The 17,518-nt window shown below is 39.2% G+C and overlaps 1 protein-coding gene across 3 annotated transcripts; it reads right to left on the bottom strand.

The window, feature by feature from the left end:
- Positions 1–2,408: 2,408 nt before the first annotated feature.
- rnf167 (ring finger protein 167) lies at positions 2,409–10,568 on the bottom strand. 3 transcript variants are annotated; one of them, XM_079649291.1, is made up of 11 exons: positions 10,428–10,568; positions 10,138–10,195; positions 8,262–8,384; positions 8,098–8,178; positions 7,872–8,009; positions 7,581–7,668; positions 7,398–7,488; positions 7,196–7,301; positions 6,263–6,356; positions 5,972–6,052; positions 2,409–4,775 (listed from the first exon to the last, which is right to left on the bottom strand). In XM_079649291.1, the coding sequence occupies exons 3-11, from the start codon at positions 8,361–8,363 to the stop codon at positions 4,351–4,353; spliced, it is 1,206 nt and encodes a 401-aa protein (XP_079505417.1). In that variant the 5' UTR covers positions 8,364–8,384; positions 10,138–10,195; positions 10,428–10,568; the 3' UTR covers positions 2,409–4,350. The 3 variants fall into 3 exon arrangements, with proteins under 3 accessions (XP_079505417.1, XP_079505416.1, XP_079505418.1); XM_079649290.1 differs by having other exon boundaries at positions 10,138–10,256; positions 10,428–10,567; XM_079649292.1 differs by lacking the exon at positions 10,138–10,195 and having other exon boundaries at positions 10,428–10,567.
- Between the last annotated feature and the right edge of the window lie 6,950 nt (positions 10,569–17,518).

Here is a 17,518-nt window from a genome sequence, read left to right as displayed (position 1 = left end):
TGTGAGAAAAGACAAGCATGACGACAGTGATCCAGGCATCTTTTCTTACAGTTGCATGTGTCTGTACCCAGGAAAAAGTCCAATGTCTTTAATGCTTTTCAAAGCAGCACAATCTACAAATGCCTTGTGTATTTATTTCTGAGCTTGCATGGACCACACCATCTCATTTATAGTCCCACATGCCATAATCCAGCCAATGGCTAACACAGCGCTGAAGGTTCATTTAGCTCACACTTTCTTTAAAGCAGCAGGTGACATGACTAAAAGCACATAAAATAATACAAAAATGAAAAGACTTGAAGATTATGGGAAGCATTGATGGTGACGCATTCATCATCAACTGTAGGAATTCTTAATTAATCGACACCCAGAGGCAGGAAACTCATTTCAGGCCATGTCTGCTAATCTGCCTTGAAAAGACAAAAACATTTACGTTCTATTAGAGCTCTTTTTTCCCAATTGATTAATTTTCTCCCTTTTGAAGTGAACAAAACAGGAAACAGGGGATAAATGTGGTTATTTTATAATAGGTATGAAAAAAGAGTTGCTCCACAAGACATTAACCAAAATTAGATTTGTATTTCAGCTTTGTGTGCTTCACCCTGCTGACCCACGACTGTACACCCACCTACCTAACCTACATATCTAAACAAATTCGTCAAGTTTTGCGGATGAAACAACAGGAAGGAGGTGAATCAGCTGGCCACGTAGTGCTAGCCCCGTGAATAACATTTGTTTTCACCACAATGGAGTTTTTAGATTTTCATTTTATATTTGTGGAAAACACAAAACCCTGGATTGAGGATTGCGAAACTTTCTCCAGTAAAGTTTAAAGACGGTTAAATGGAAAAGAAAATGTAAACAGACTTGGACAGTTACAGAAAACTAGATCTGTGCTGCCGTAATTTCAAGTAACATTGCTGTCGCCACAGATCCAGGTCTTTGTCGAGTTGCAACAAACTTTTTCTTAGCTGAAGCAATATATTCTTATTTAAAGGTCACATATTATGCAAAATCCACTCATTCATGTCTTTTATACATAAACACGTGTAAAGAGATTCTGAAAGTTTCAGAAAAATGATTCTCTCTCTTCTTGTCCTGATCCATTTATATAAAAACTGATCAGATTTCGGCCACTTGGTGATGTCATAATGTTTTTTGAGGTTGTGCAACCATTAGCCAAAAACGCCGGCTTTTTGTTGTTGTTCAGTAGTTGATCCCGCCCCTGCCTCGACGTAAGCGTGACGTATGTGGTGCTTTTGCTCTCGCCGGACAATTTTTTGGTGCTTGAAACAAACCGGATCCGGAACTAAGACGCTGCTCCGCTGCGGTGTGAACAGGAAAACCAGCTCCGAACCGGCTCTGAAACACCGTTGGTGTGAATGAGGTAAGAGTAGTGTTTTGTATATCTAAGAAATATAATATATTGTTTAAAAAAAAAAAGACTATAATAGGGGACCTTTAAATTATTAACATAACAGATTTATGCAATTTGTGTAGCCGTGTAAAAAGCGGGATACTGTGCAGCGAGGCGGTCTTTAATGAAAAATGAACGCCAACAGGGTGATCAGGATCCTTTAGACCCCTTTCGCACCAACGCGGTTCCCGGGCCGGTTCGGAGCTAGACCCTGATAAGCACCAGTTTTTCCTGTTTGATTGAAAAGTTTATTAACAGCTTGTATATTGGGTACAGTACAGTACAAAACATACAATTGTTAAGCGGATGCAGACCAGAGAAAGACTTTCGTCTTGTTTACATCAGGGTCCCCCTAATGTTCACACCGCAGCGGAGCCGCCTCTAAGCTCCGAAAACCGGTTCTTACCAAGCTCCAAAAAATTGTCGGTTTAGAAACAAGAACCACATACGTCATGCTTACGTCGGAGGCGGGATCAACCTGAGCATTAACAGTTTAGGCGAGTACGGCAAATAAAAGTTGCAACAAGCAGTAGCGCTGAGCAAAGTGACTAGAACGCAACCACACACTTGTAAAAAAAATAACACCCTTTATAAAGTCAGGCAACACTAAGCCGTTATTGTCCTTTAGGCTACATTGATTAAAGTAAAAGAACATGAAAGAGTACCCTCAGCAGGGGGTCCCGCTCTGGGCTCATTAGTGACATGCTAATCAGTTCAAATACCTGAAATACATAACCAGAACATTTCTTTGTGAGCCATGCTTTAACAAAAATTGCCTTTTCCTTTCATTTTTAATAAAAATATACCACCTGTAACGCTTTGACATATGTACAGTGGGGGTGTGAAGATGTAGGTATAGCAGTCTGCATTATTATTAAACTATATTAATTTTGGGATTAATATCTATTTATAAATATTTTTAAAAATGCTAATAATTGGTAACTTATAATGGCTTCTTTCTTTTGGTAAGTTAACAAAAGAGGCAACACAGTCCCGTTTCAATACCATTTAATCTTCCACAAACCACACATTAAATGCAGATTTCCACAGACTGTGTTTAGACATCCTACATATTTTCAAACCTGGCAGCTTTATACATGAAAATTATAATTGACACTGTACATCTATTTTTGTTTGTGTGTGATAAACTAGGAACACAGACGTTTCAGTTAACAGTCTCTTATATCAAGACATTAAAAGCAACACAAAAAAACTAAACACAGTACAGATTCATTTGATACTGGAAATAGGAGAAAAACGGTTCCATTTTACAATACAGACTATTGCCAAAAAGTCCCAATCAAAGTGTCTTTTAATCATCAGTAGAATATAAAGGAGGAATGTTATAATTTCTGATTCCCGTTTAATAAACAAAACACATCCTTTGACAGAGCGCTTCGGAATCATTAACAGTGTGTTATAAAGTAGTTGTGGTGTTTTAGGGGGTTTTGTTCTGCCCCCCGTCTGACGTGGTAGTTGAGATTACATAGCAGGATTTATTTGGATTAGGATTAAGGTGGAAGAGAACATTTATACCAAAAATGACAGTCACCTTAAATTACATTTCAGTTTTCAGTCAAAAATGTCCACACCCATACATTACAAACTAAAATTCCAGTTATAAATGCAGTAACACCACATCATCTTTTACGTTTCTACTGTTCTGTATATCATTTGGCAGTACACAACTAATCCAGGTCCTTTTATAAAACAGAGAAATAAATCATTCGTGGTTTGACAGTCTCTGAGATTGTCCAAATGTTCGGGTGCAAATCAAGCAGTTTGGGTTTTGCTAGCACAAAGCATGGCTGTCTCTTTCGTATTTTTCACTATAAAAACCTGTGATATACATCGGTATCAAGGGGGGTTAAATCATCGTTTTCTTACCATCAGTATTACATAAGTATTGCCGTTTTGAGTCAAGGGGGGGGGGGGGGGGGGGGAGTGTTAATCCAGTTCCTTCATTTCCCAAGTATTTAGCGGACACATGAACATAGAGGCAATGCTCTTATTCCTAAAAACACCTCCAGGGTCCCACAGTCAAACAAATGATCATTTTTTTCGTATATAAAAATGGAAAAAACATCCATTGAAACCTATATTTCGTTAAAAGCTAAAACGTACACATTATAAGACCTACTGTTGTTGAATCTCACTGTTATTCATTTAGTGACTGACCTCTTATCTGTTGCTAAAACCTGAGTTTGTTCAACGTGACAAACTACATACAGCTACAAATATTTTCCTCAAACTGACCACAGAGTAATTTAGAAGAACAATGTAAAAGCAGCAGAAATGTATAACATTTTTGCAATATTCTATTAAAGCGTGACTTACTGTGGAAATTTAGCACGGAAAAAAACGGACATTTCAAAGAACTGAAATATAGCTTTAACAATGTGAAAAGAGAGTTGAGCGGAGTAAGAGATAAAATGGAGACAAACATTTTCCCTTCACATGCACATTCATGTTAGGACGAAAACTAAAAGTTGGTAAAAAAAAAGGGCTGCAGATATAAAGCAATTAGGGTTAATATTGAGTGTCTCAAACTAACACTAACTTACTCGAAGAAACCACAATTTTTTCTATTTATCAACTGAGGCTTTACCTATTTGAGTCACGCTCTTATTTTGACAGCACAGTTGATTTAAGTGGCCCAGTATTTATGTGCAGCACTAGTGGTTAGGTCACGCAAGTTATGATTAAAACATGCATTTAAAAAGGAGGTCCACAGACAAATATAGGGGTCCTGGAGTGAAAGTGTGTGAAAAACTGGGTCGATGCTCACTGGCGGATGTGGGTAAAACTCATCAAGTGCTTCCTGTGCTTTGACACTAACACGTAGACCTCCCGTGGGTAAGACATTATGTTAAGATAAATATCTAGCTGACCACAAACTATCTTTAAAGTACGACGTGAGAGCACACAGACCCTCAGACCTCCACTGTGTCCCTGTCGATGAGCCGGGTGGTGTCGTCCTCAGAGTGGTGGAGGTCCTCCGCTGCGTCCTCACTCTCTGAATCCGAGTCCTCCAGGGTGGAGTGGTAGCCCTCGTACACCAGGATGGGGGAGTCGCAGTGGGCAGGGGAGGCGAGGCACTGGGCGGTGGTGGTGGTGGTGGTGGCTGAGTAGACCCCTGGACTCCCTGAGGGGGACCCCGGGTTGGAAGGTCGCAGTAGAGGAGTGCGCTCAGAGTCTCCCTCGCCCTCGGCCCCTTCCTCCTCCCTCCGACCTCCTGTCTCCTCCTCAGACTCGGACTCGGAGTGCTCCGTGGGGCTGTGAGTGACGCGCTGTTTGCACACGGGACAGGTCTTCTTGGTCTGTGTGAGCCACGGGTCCACACACTTACAGTGATAGGCTGAGGGGCAGAGAGAGGGGAGTGAGAGGGGAGTGAGTAATGCTGCACAATATATTGTTTACTTATGATCATTGTGGTAAAGGCCTGATATATGTTTTTTTATTGATATTTTAATTCAACTTTTTACATTTTATTTGACTTCCCTTTTATCACCACCATCCTTCCTTTTATTAGTTTTAAAGATATATAGAAATAGACCAATAGCAGAGCATGAGGGATAAGCAATGTTCACCTTTGGAGGAAAGGGGATTATGTTGCTTTATACAAATATGGATCACTAGGTAGGGGTACAAATATTAACTTTCTAGTACGGGTACATTCATGTACTTAGGATCATCGCGATAAAAGCCTATTATGTTGTTTTATTGATCTGGTCATTAGAACAGATATTGACTTAGATTTAAGATATCAAGATGGCTTAGGTGTTGTCTTTTATGGTTTTAAAGGCTGCATTAAATGATATTACATTACATGTGACTTGTTAGACGCTTTTATTCAAAGCAACTTACATACTCAACACTGTGGACAATCCCCACAGGAGCAATTTGAGGTGAAGTGTCTCAGGGACACAACGACATGCTGACTGCAGTGGAGTTTGAACCTGTCCGAACAACAATGTACAACGCACAACCCACTGCGCCACTACTTCCCAAATATATATATATTAGGGATGCCAGTGATTATTCGATTATTCGAATATTCGTTACAGTCTCCATAATCGAATATTATTTTTAAAAATCGATTTTATTTATATATTTTTTTATTATTATTTATGTTTTTTTTTGGCTTAGTTTCAACCAAAATATAGACTAATGCTAATAATAGTAATAGTATTAATAATTGTAAATGGCCATTGGTCATTAATCGATTCGCCAGGGCTGCCGAATAATCGATTTTGATCATGGTCAGTTTCTGGCAACCCTAATATATAGAAATAGATCGATAGCAGGGCATGAGGAATTGGCAATTTCCACCTTTGGGGAAAAGGGGATAATGTTGCTTTATAAACACTTTGATCACCTGGACTACCATATTGTACTATTGAGGACGCACTAGTTAGGGGTACAAATATTAATTTTCTAATACGGGTACTTGTGTTTCAATAGTACCAAAAGCTTGTAGATGTAAGTAAGGTAGCTCTGCAATCTGTGTTTCATAATAACATACATTTATATAACAAAATAACGAAAAGTTACCATGTGAACAGGGTAGAACTCGCAGTTTGTCTCCTTCTTCATAGTCGTCCAGGCAGATCGCACACAGATCGTAGTCGTCCCCTGAAAGACAAGAGAGAACATTTTGAGATATTTTTTCAATTCTTGTTTCAAGTTTCAGGAAAACAAGCTGTTCTGAAAGTTAAAAGCTGCAGGAAATGATTCGAATAAAGACTTTATATTCTCATTCTAGAATTTGATCATTGCAATTAGGTCTGACTTTCTTAAAAACAACACACGACACTTACAGTGAAAAAGATGTCATCTTCTTACCTTTAGTGAACTTGTGGATTGGAATCTTCTTCAGTTGTTCCTTGGACAAACGATTTTTCCTCATCCTTTTTCGGTACTGTACACATCGTATAATCTGAACAACAAAGAGATACGAGGTGACTGATTGCTTTGTGAGAATAAACCGAGACCCAACCGGCTAATTTTCATTCAAGATGATGTTTGTTTTGTCACAGCAGTTACATGGCATTACACAACATCCACATACACACAGTAGAAAAGACATCCATCAATAGAGCAGTAAAGATTAACCTTGAGGACTAATATAGACTAAAAACAGAACAGTATAGACTAGTGTTGTCACGATACCAACATTTTGGTTTTGATACCAAGTCAAGAATTGCGATTCCGATTCTTTTTCAATACTTTTCTTAAAAAAAGGGAAACCGTCTTAAATGTAATTATTGTGCTTTATTTTCACACCAGAACCAGAACACAAAGGAGGACCTTCGAGCGTGCACGAGAGGGGAGGGACTGCAGGCACGGCTGCAGTGCAGGGAGTGGAAGCAGAGCGCTGAACACACACGGCTCTTATTAAAACGGTGCTTTCTCACCGGAGTACTTTCCCCCGTCATTCTTAAAGTACCGATACTAATGAAACGGAAGAATCGTAACTTTTTTAACGGCAGGGTATCGCGGTACCTTTCAAGTATCGGTACACCGTCCAACACTAGTATAGACATTGGGTACTACTGTATATATATTAGAAATTGTGCAAAGTAGCTGTTTTTTTATTACAATTGATATCTAAATGTATCTTTGGAAACTGGATGACAGAACACATATTATATGTAAATAGTTGCACAATTACAATTCTACCCATTTTAAACGTTCAAATCTGAAAAGGGTATTAAAAAAAAGATGATACATTCTGAATGAACACTCAGCAAGGAATGGCATCACACGCATACTCACCAAGACGACACACATCACAAGAATAATCATGCCAACGACTCCAGTGAAGGGGATAAGGTAGTACGAGAGCGGGAACGCAAACTCTGGCTTGAGGATCACATAGGCCCTGCAGACACAAACATTATTTGTGTTGGTCTGTGCTAATGGGTGTGAGAGGCTGGTTTGGTCAAGTGTTTTTATTTCTGAAAGTGTTTTCATTTACCCTTGTTCTGGAATTATGAAATTCCTGAGAATTTGGGAGGCATAGTAGCTGGTGAACACAGAGGGGATGTCAATAGCTTCGGCCACAGTCTCTGGAGAATAAGGACAAAACAAGACAAGATTCACTTTATTGCCATTTTACTAAGATGGTGTAAAGTTTGTACATTTTAGACGAGAGAATTACCATTGCTGTAGTTCATGTTGAGCAGAGTGTCAGAGTACAGGTTGTGGACGATCACTGCACTGTATCCAGCCAGCTGTGCGTTCAAGACCTGAAACCACAGTTCCACACATTAGACCTGTTTTCTTCACAGACACTAACACGCATACATGTCAGTCAATGTACTGACCTTAATAATAATAATACATTTCATTTATATAGCACACTTTAAAAGCAACATCCTCTCCAGGTGCTTCACAATGCCATGAGGGGGAAATAAAATAGAAAGTGATCTAAGAAGCATATTGAATATACCTTAGTGTCAAAAGTGCAGTCATAGCGCCGGATAAGCGCGATGAATTTGGTAGTGTTGGCATCATACATTGGTGGCAATGTAGGCGGAGGGTCTATTATTGAACAGCCATTTAGAGGATGGGTCACAGTCAGAACTCCCTTTAACACAAAGAAAGAAAAGTAATTGATTAGTGAAGGACTTGTACTTTTATGTATGCACGCTTTTCCTCGAATACTCTGCTCTCACCATTATTCCATCCTTAGGAAGTGGGGAGCCAAACAAGGCCGGGAGGTCCTCGAACAACATGGAGGTCGAGTTGCTATAATGCTGCAAAAACAACATAAGACCTGAAATTATCTCCAGAAGAATTTGAGGAATCTTATTTATAGCTTAAGTTAAATGATACTTACAGCATAGATATAGGCATGTGCTGGTAAGGGTACCATTACGCAGCAAAAGAACAACACGAGGACACTCAGAGGAGCGCCCGCTGACACACCGAGGCGAGCCATCGCTGCTCCCCCACAGCTGAACTGTAAACAAAATGAAACAACACATTTTAGTCAACTGTAAAAAATGAGTCCCAACAGAGGAAATGCTTTGGGTCAGGTAGAAGCTGATCTAGCAGTTTGAATACAGCCTGGCATTAGCATACCAATGGAAATAGACAATGCAGGTGATAAAACCGGTGTAAACAAAACCAAAGTTATGCAAACAAGGAGCAGTGTTACTGGCTCACCGGCTCTTTTGTCATTCAGTAGCAGAGACAAACTAAGCCCGGCACTTTATAAACCTGATTCTGTTTCTTTGTCAGATTTTAAAGTATCCTCTGATTACTAGGCTTTTACAAAACAAAGGACACATCAGGCATAACACACTAAGTGACTTTACCTGCAGACACTTTATCAATTCACTGCAAAGCAATTCCTATAATGTAGTCCTTTCAAATAGAACTTAAACAAATAAAACATATTTTTGTTTAACATCTTGCCATTAAATCTGTTTATGTTCAAATTACACCTCACCTTTAGAGGACTGCTGTTTTGGTTTCAAGTGTATTTTTGGTCCTTGTATTTCTGAATTTCTAATCTGGATTATAGTTAGCCCTGGGCTTGTGGTGGAGAAGATCTAGAGATTGTCACACAGAACTGGCAGTCTCCTCGTCTTACAATTTGATTTGTAATGTATGACAAAACATTTAGAAAGGGGGTCTTTGTGCAGTTTTGCATAAGGAAATTACAAACACCAGGGTTCATACACTTTTTCACCAATGACTTCTCCATGACCGTTACCTAATTTTCCATGACCAAAAAAATTACTCTTTCTCAGCGGTACCACTGAAAAATTTTTATTTAACAAGGAACAGGAAAATAAGGTCTGCATATGAAACATGTTGTGCCTATCTAAAACAAATCAAATAGGCTTACTAGCTTCTAGACGCTAAAGCAACTCAAAGCTCTCACCAGCAAAATACCTCGACAGTTTACGTTTCATTACTATACGATACAGTATTTATTATCATTATAGTATTATTATTTCGGCGATTAGCTAAAATATAAATTATGTTTGATGGAACCTTAGTTACCTTTTCATGAGTTTTCCAAAACTTTGCGAAAAATATTGTTTTCCATAACTTTTCTTGGGCCTGGAATTTGCATTTTGAATTTCCATGACTTTTCCAGGTTTTTAATGACCGTAAGAACCCTGAAACACATTTATGTCACATCTGCTTCTTTAGGACTGCCGTTTCTATTTACATTCAACAGTAACTAAATTCTTTAGAGAAAATCATATTCAAGAGGAAGACTGCATTAGGCTTCAGTTAAGTGCGATGCTCATGTTGTTTGTGCTTGTAGGCAAGACAAAAAAAAAACCATGGACGTGTTCACGTGTGCTGGGGCCTATTCTGTATGTAGGCTTCCACAAGAGATTAGCAAACACCAACTCTTCCCGTATGTTTAATCAACGTCACACATATGTTTTTTGCACTAATACAGCGACTGAATACATGTGCTGCTGCTATGTACCTTAAGTCAATAATAAACCTGTTACTTATGTGGCTAACTATTGTATCCTCACCACGTCCTGACACATTACTTAGCTACTGCTTGGAGGCGATTAGCTATAATTAGTTAGGTTAAAGTAGACTGACCTGCTGAACTGTCGTAAACCTACAGTATTATTGTTAACTTCAATATCATAGTCCCATTCGAAAAATACAGGAAACTATCAAAGTCATCGCGGTAATAGTTAACGTTATTGTGCGTATTTTAGTTAGCCACATACCTTAGTATCCTGCTAATATCGCCACCGTAAATGTTGTGATGTAATCCCCGTCGTCTCACTTGGGTTTGTCACCGTGTAAAAAAAAGTTTTCATATAAATTATCTCCTTTCTCGTCAATCCTATAATTTTACAGAAAACGACAAAGACAGGAAGGATTAACGTTAGCTGTTGTTTGGCTAGTGTTAGCTGATGTTAGTTCCGTGAAAGATACTACAGGTCTTCTTTGTAGTCTTTATACATCCAATCATACACGATAATTATCAATTAAGAAAAATACAATGTTTGTCTACCTGGAAGGAGATGCTTTTCCTGTGTGCTCGGTTTCCCTAAATTGCGTTAAACTAGCGGTTAGGTGTGTTTGTTATTGCTTTTGCTGCCTTGCTCTTCTTCGTGTTGAAACGGTAGATCACCTTCACTCTGAACCACAGCGCCACCAGCGGCCACAGCAACACACTGCATGTTCTTAATAAACAATGCACAGATTCAAGATTCAAAGTTTTTATTGTTATACGCACAAAACTACAATGTAGAAAAGGCAATGAAATGCTTCTGACCTGAGCTCCTCCAACAATTCAACATATATAATAAAATACAAAATAAAAAGTAGTGCAAAAAGTCTGCAAGTCAATAGAACATGTGCAAGAACAGAATATGAAATTAAACAAAATTAAATACAGTTTATTGCGGTGATAACTATGTATAAAAATAAGTATAATGCAAGATGACAACAGGAATGTTTATCGGTGCACTTAACAGAGCTCAGGTGTTAAGCAGTCTTATGGCTGTGGGATAAAACTGTCCCAGTGGGGATCTGTGGCCTTTTTTGGATCTTTGACGTCCAACAACCATGGTTTAAATAAATTCAAGATTCAAGGGTTTTATTGTCATATGCACAGAAGTTACAGACTACAGTGTTGTTATGACAATGACAATCTTAAGTCACAAGCTCCTCCAACAATGCAACATGTATAGGACATAAGACAAATACAAAAGTAAAAATAGTGCAAAATGAAACAGAGTAGGTAGGATATATAATAATACAATAGTGCAGGTTGTGTTGCAAGACAAGTGTGCAAGTAGTGCAGATGAAGTTAGTTAGTTAGTTTTGTACATCTCAGAACAAAAAAAAATACAATAAGCTAAATGATGCAGAGAATGTTGAAAGTGATCAACTAAATGCAAATATCATAGTTGGTGAAAACTCAACGGAGTGAAATAACTTTGAAATGATCTGATTATTTTATCTTACATTTGTGTGATATTAAGGGCATGTTGAAGTTTCACAAGGCTACATTTCATATAAACAGTGGTAGACAGACACTGACAGGTTTCACTGCATTCAAATGAACAGAAAACAATCATGAAGGCAACTGTTTACAGACCAGCATCCACATATCACATAAATGAATTTCCCTCTACTGCACATGTCAGTAGCATGTTATAGGTGCCTTTTAGAATAAATAGAGCACAAATGCATTTCGTGTTTTTGAATGACAATTATTTATTGAATCTTTATTTTCAAGAAAAAACTGACCCCGACGTGATTTGAACACGCAACCTTCTGATCTGGAGTCAGACGCGCTACCGTTGCGCCACGAGGTCCTGCATTCCACACTGTAAAAAATGGGAATTTATACGATATGACTTTAATGAATTTTGTTTTCTAGTCAGTATTGTTTCAGAGTATATACCGGAAAAACAATCAACAACAGACGCATCGTTACTAAATTATAGGGAAAGGCTAAGTGATCCACTGTTCAGAACATGAGGAAGTATGAAGACAGTGAACACGGTAGCACTAACCAAGGACTATCTAACTTGAAATGATCTGTAATCATAATTGGTAGACTGTCAAACAATATATTTGAATCGGTTTCGATGCGAAGTATCCTTCCCTGATGGTCTAGTGGTTAGGATTCGGCGCTCTCACCGCCGCGGCCCGGGTTCGATTCCCGGTCAGGGAACTACACTTTTCTATTTTTAAATTTAAACCTTCATGATTCACTTTTTTTAAATCAATTTGAAAACATGCACACGCATTTTACAACAGTAAACATAAATACCAGGTAAAAAAAAAAGTGCACGGTTTATATAAAGAAAAATATTACATTGTAAAAATATCAACAGTAACACTCTTGTAGTATGTGGACAGCTGAGGAACTAGTCATCTGATCATTGATCAATCATTAATACAGGACAGATTGGTGTGTAGTGTGTACTGTTTCTGCTGTGTATCTTCCTTTCTCTGCAGAGCGATTGCGTGTCTTGGCTGCTGCAGAAAATTCGGTCAAGTTAAAAGAAACAAGTAGAACAGACACGGATATCAGGTAATCATCTCTACCCTTCAAAATAAAATATACAAGTAATCAGAAACAGGTATATTGCCAAGTAGGTTAACACATGAGGAATTTGTTGTTTTTGGTGCATACGTAAAAATAAACCAAAAATTAAAACACTGATAAAAAACTATTTTAAGAAAACTATAATAACATTACAAATATAGAAATATTTACACCTAATATGGTTGAAATACAAGTATACCTGTACAAATAAAATACGAATAAAATACAGTATGTGCTGTTACAACGTGCAAACACACATATATATATATTATATGTATAATATGTCACTTCTAAAATCAATCTTTTTTACCTAGAGCCAGTGGTGGAAGAAATACTCAGATCTTCATGAGTTAAAGTAATACACTTCAACTGCCCCGGATAAACATCTGGCAATTTCAAAAGTCTCAAGATGCCTGGAACACATACACTTGAGGAGCAATAACTCCCGATACTAAATAGCAGCAAATCAGAGGCCATTCTGATTGGAACAACACATCAAATGCAAAAAGTTTCACACCTAGGCTCGTTACAAGTGGGGAGAGGGAAATGGAGTGGCCATAGGCGCTTTCACACCGGAGTACTTTTCCCAGGAATAGTTCCAATAGTTCCTGGGATTTTGCATTCACACCAAATAGATCTGGAACTAAAATGTAAACCGATATTTTACAAAAGTGTTTATTTAATATATCTGGCTAGCTATAGCTATTTGCTAATGGTTTAGCTTACCCCCGCGATTCAAAGTAACGTCAAGGTAGCTGTAATTTATGCTTTGCTTACATGTTCGTATAATTTGGAAGTTTACTGACATTTAGATACCTTGTTTACCTGGCTCAAGTGGTGGCTCTGGGGTTGTTGTGTGAGCCACCACTTGAGAATTGTCGTATTTTTTAAGAAAATGTTTTCTTATGTCCATCTTCAAAAACTCTGAGTCCGGCTGACAGTTTATTGTAAACATTGTCACAGCTCACAGGATAAGTACCTGTCAGCCAATAAGATAGATGTTTATTTCCATTCAACTCTCTGGTTGGTCTTGTTTCTTGCCTCTGTTGCATTCACTGAACACGGGAAATTACAATCCTGCAGTCCTCTCTTGTGTCATGATCAGTGTGGGGACTAACGCGTTACAAACTAACGCGTTACTGTAACACAACTACCATTTGCGGTAACTAATAGCGTTACTAGTTACCTATCCCCATTCGGTAACGCCGTTATAGTTACTGTGATTTAAATGGGTGCGTTACTGCGTTACATTATTATGTGATCCAACTGAACCGAATCTCCCTGCGGATGTAATTTACAGGCGAATACAGTGATGTCCTCTCACAGTACAATGGAAAAGTGAAAGTGACGAGAGAGGAGTGATGATTGGTTAACGCGGGGTAACATTTCAGGGTAAGCCAATCAGAGACAGAGTTGGGCGGGTCTTGCCTTATGGGGAAAATACACACACGAACACTTGCTAACACACACACACACACACACACACACACACACACACACACACACACACACACACACACACACACACACACACACACACACACACACACACACACACACACACACACACACACACACACACACACACACACACACACACACCACCAGCACACACACACACAATGGCAGATGCAAGTATCAGCGAGATCAGCAGCGGTTACTTTTTTGAGAGCAGTAACTACTAAGTTACTTTTTAAAAGTAACTTGCCCAACACTGGTCATGATGAGGTTCAGGTAAAGCACGGTTAATGTATTATATTATTGACTCAATAATATAATACATGACTTTGAGAGTAGGCAATCTAGGCATATTAACACAATTAATGACGGTGTACTGAGATTTATGTAAATAATAAATACAAAAAGAAAAATAGTTTAAAAAAGTGAAATAGTGCAATAAGACTCTATATGCAAGTTATTGGAATGATATATTAGAGAAATAGATAAATAATTACAGCAGATGAATGTTATGGATGTTGTTTCAGCAGTTCAGTTGTTTAACTTGTGACATTCTCACTGAAGAGCCTTGCAATTATTTGCCCCAGACTTCTTCTTTCAGACGTAGCTAATTATGAAGTTATTACCCTATCTGATAAAAATCCAATGCAGAGGCAATAATGTAATATAATACATTATTTTACATATTTATATATGTATTCTTATATAGTCTTAAAGTTACAACCGGACCTTTGAGTGCAGCCATAATGCTGATGTGGCCCGCGATTACATTTAGTTTGACACCCCTGATGTAGAAGGTCCCATGTGTAGACATGTCAACAATTGACCTTTCGCAAAGCCACGCCCCCCCTTGGTTACTGTTGCTAGTCCGACAAGCTGAGAGCCAGATGCGTTAAACATAGGCATAATGGAGGGTCTCCGTAACGTCGGAGTCGCCTTAACAGACTCATTTTGGAGCAATAACGCAGCAATTTCCTCCAGGTCCCGACAAAAGGGGCTACAATACGCTACGGAGGGTTATATCCACAGTATAAACATTAGAAAACAGGGAGGCACAACATCAATAGAGGCACTTGCATACAGGTCGCAGTGCAAGAGTGAAAAACCACATGAGCTGTATGTCAAATTCGACGGAATTATTATTATTTTGGAATAAAACAATACAATCACAAGAGGCATTAAATGTTGTAGTTTGTCTAAAGTTAACTAACGTTTCCTTGGTGGCTTTCTGCATCCACCTTGTTGTTCCTTTGTGGGGGTCGGGGTGCCCACTTGTGCAGCAGGATTAGGGAAGTCGGCAGTAGGCTTTCCATTAACAAAATGCTACAAAGATTAAAGCAAAATATAAATGAATGATTGCCTGTTGGCTTTCTTGTTTGCACTTTGACCACAGGTAGACTAATAACGGAGCTCAGCTGTTCAGACATTATTATGCATCAAGTGATATACATGGTCAAAACGACCTAGAAGCACACAGCTTACAGCTGTAGTCGTGTGACTTTAGCTAACGTTAGTTAGTGAAATTAGTTAATTAAATTAGTTAGTTAATTTGTGAATGTAATCTTTGCTAGCTAGCTAGCTACGTTAGCACGTATTTACCTTGGAGCAAACGTATTTGTGTTTGTTGATATTCGCCATATTCAGCTGGGCATGGGGCCTGCCGCATTTCTTTATCCACTGGCGGCATCTCTCCTCTCGGGTTTTGGGTTTAGGAAACGGGTAAAATATCACCCCCCACCCCCTAAGCTTATGGGATATCTGCTATCCGATTTGCAAAGACCATAAGCACAACACTTCACCATTTTCGCAATGAATTTGAACGCTAAGCTTGTCGGACTTCCACAGGGAGCCGCGCACGTGATCGAATATGATTGGACAACGGGCATTTAGGGGCGTGGCTTTGCGAAAGGTCAATTAAGTGGAGTTAAGGTACAATACCTGCCTCTCTATCGCATCGCTCTAGTAGTCTAATGCTGCGTTCACACCGGACGCGATGCGAATATTCGCTTCGCATTCCAATCGCTCAAGTTTCACCGCGGCTTGCAGTTTGTTTTATCGCGTCATTCAAAACAAACATACAGTTGACAGCCACAACGATCATCTCTTCCATCTTTACAACTGACGTCAGAGAGACGTCAGAGGGAATCCCAACGCTGATTGGCTTCCGCGAGAACGCGCCACGTGAATTTGACGCTCGAGTTGAAAAAATTGAACTCTCGCGTTTGACACGCCTCAATGGCGTGATTCGCGCCGCGTCCACCGCTTCATGCTTGCCGAGCGAATTCGCGTCTGTCCGCGTCTCTGCATTGACTTTACAGGTAATCGTGCCGTCCCCAAATATTGCATGCTGCGTTCACAGGACGCGATGCGAATATTCGTTTCGCTCTAAACGCTCGAGTTTCACCGCGGCTTGCAGTTTGTTATATTGCGTCATTCAAAACAGACATACCGTTGACGCGCCGCGCCGTTGACGGAGAGTTGAGGTTGTTTACACTTCCATGCAAGATCGTTTTGGTTATTTCTGTCCTTGACTATGGAGGAACAACTATTGCTGCTTTGTACCTTCTGTGGAAGTGTATTGTATATCTCCGGGAACCCACTCACAGCCACAACGATCATCTCTTCCATCTTTACAACTGATCAACAGCAGGACGTCAGAGGGACGCCAGAGGGAATCCCAACGTTGATTGGCTTTCGCGAGAACGCGTCACGTGAATTTGACGCTCGAGTTGAAAAAAATGGAACTCTCGCGTTTGACGCGGTCCCCTTCAATCGCCTCAATTGCATGATTCGCGCCGCTTCCACCTCTTCTTGCTCGCCGTCGGAGTGAATTCGCGTCCATCCGCGTCTCTGCATTGACTTTACATGTAATCGTGCCGCCTCCAAACATCGCATCACCTCCGGTGTGAACGCAGCATAAGATTGTAAGCACAGCCATTAAGTACACATATTCAGCACTGCAAATGACTGTTATTCAAGCATAAATGCAATATCTAGAAGTAAATATCTAATGTAATAATATAAACAAACTACATCCTGTATATTACTATATACATTAGTAATAGTTTAATGGAGAATAAAGCAAAAGTTGCTACCACTTTGCAGCAATTTAGCATATAGTTACTGCACTAATTGTCAAAAAAGTATGACTTGTTCTAGTGGCACTTAATGCAGTAGTGTTGCTGTTGTAAAAAAGTGTCCCCACCACCAAACACGCAGAAGCTGCTTTTAGTTCTCATGCTCCCCACAAATGGAATAAACTTCCAGAAACCCGGAGGTCTTCACCAACGCGGAGTTCTTTTTAGCACCTACCGTATTTACAATGTTGTTTTTAAACTATCTCTTTTATGCATGTTTTTAATGAATCTGCTATTCCATTATGTTTATTTATTGTGTTCCTCTCTGTTGTCTTCTTATTAACGGCATACATATATATGGAACATGTTGCACATATTGCTAGTTGGTATTTAACAACAAGAGGTGTTATAGTCTGTGTTGTTGTGTTCGGGGGGTCTACTATGGGCCGTGCTGGTTATATATATATAATTCAATTCTCATTAAGGTTTTATTGTCATATGGTA

This window comes from Notothenia rossii, assembly GCF_949606895.1.
Source record: "Notothenia rossii genome assembly, chromosome: 9".
Classification (NCBI taxonomy): domain Eukaryota; kingdom Metazoa; phylum Chordata; class Actinopteri; order Perciformes; family Nototheniidae; genus Notothenia; species Notothenia rossii.
The sequence above is the reverse complement of the archived record's forward strand: the minus strand, read 5'-3'. Positions and strand labels throughout refer to the sequence as shown.

Bases quoted from the DNA above. Each gene is read 5' to 3' on its own strand.
- rnf167 (XM_079649291.1), bottom strand. From the start codon at position 8,363: ATGGCTCGCCTCGGTGTGTCAGCGGGCGCTCCTCTGAGTGTCCTCGTG. The intron at 8,010-8,097 runs GTGAGAGCAGAG...TTTGTGTTAAAG, and splicing joins TTCCTAAGGATGGAATAATG to GGAGTTCTGACTGTGACCCA. The intron at 7,302-7,397 runs GTAAATGAAAAC...TTGTGTCTGCAG, and splicing joins TTCATAATTCCAGAACAAGG to GGCCTATGTGATCCTCAAGC.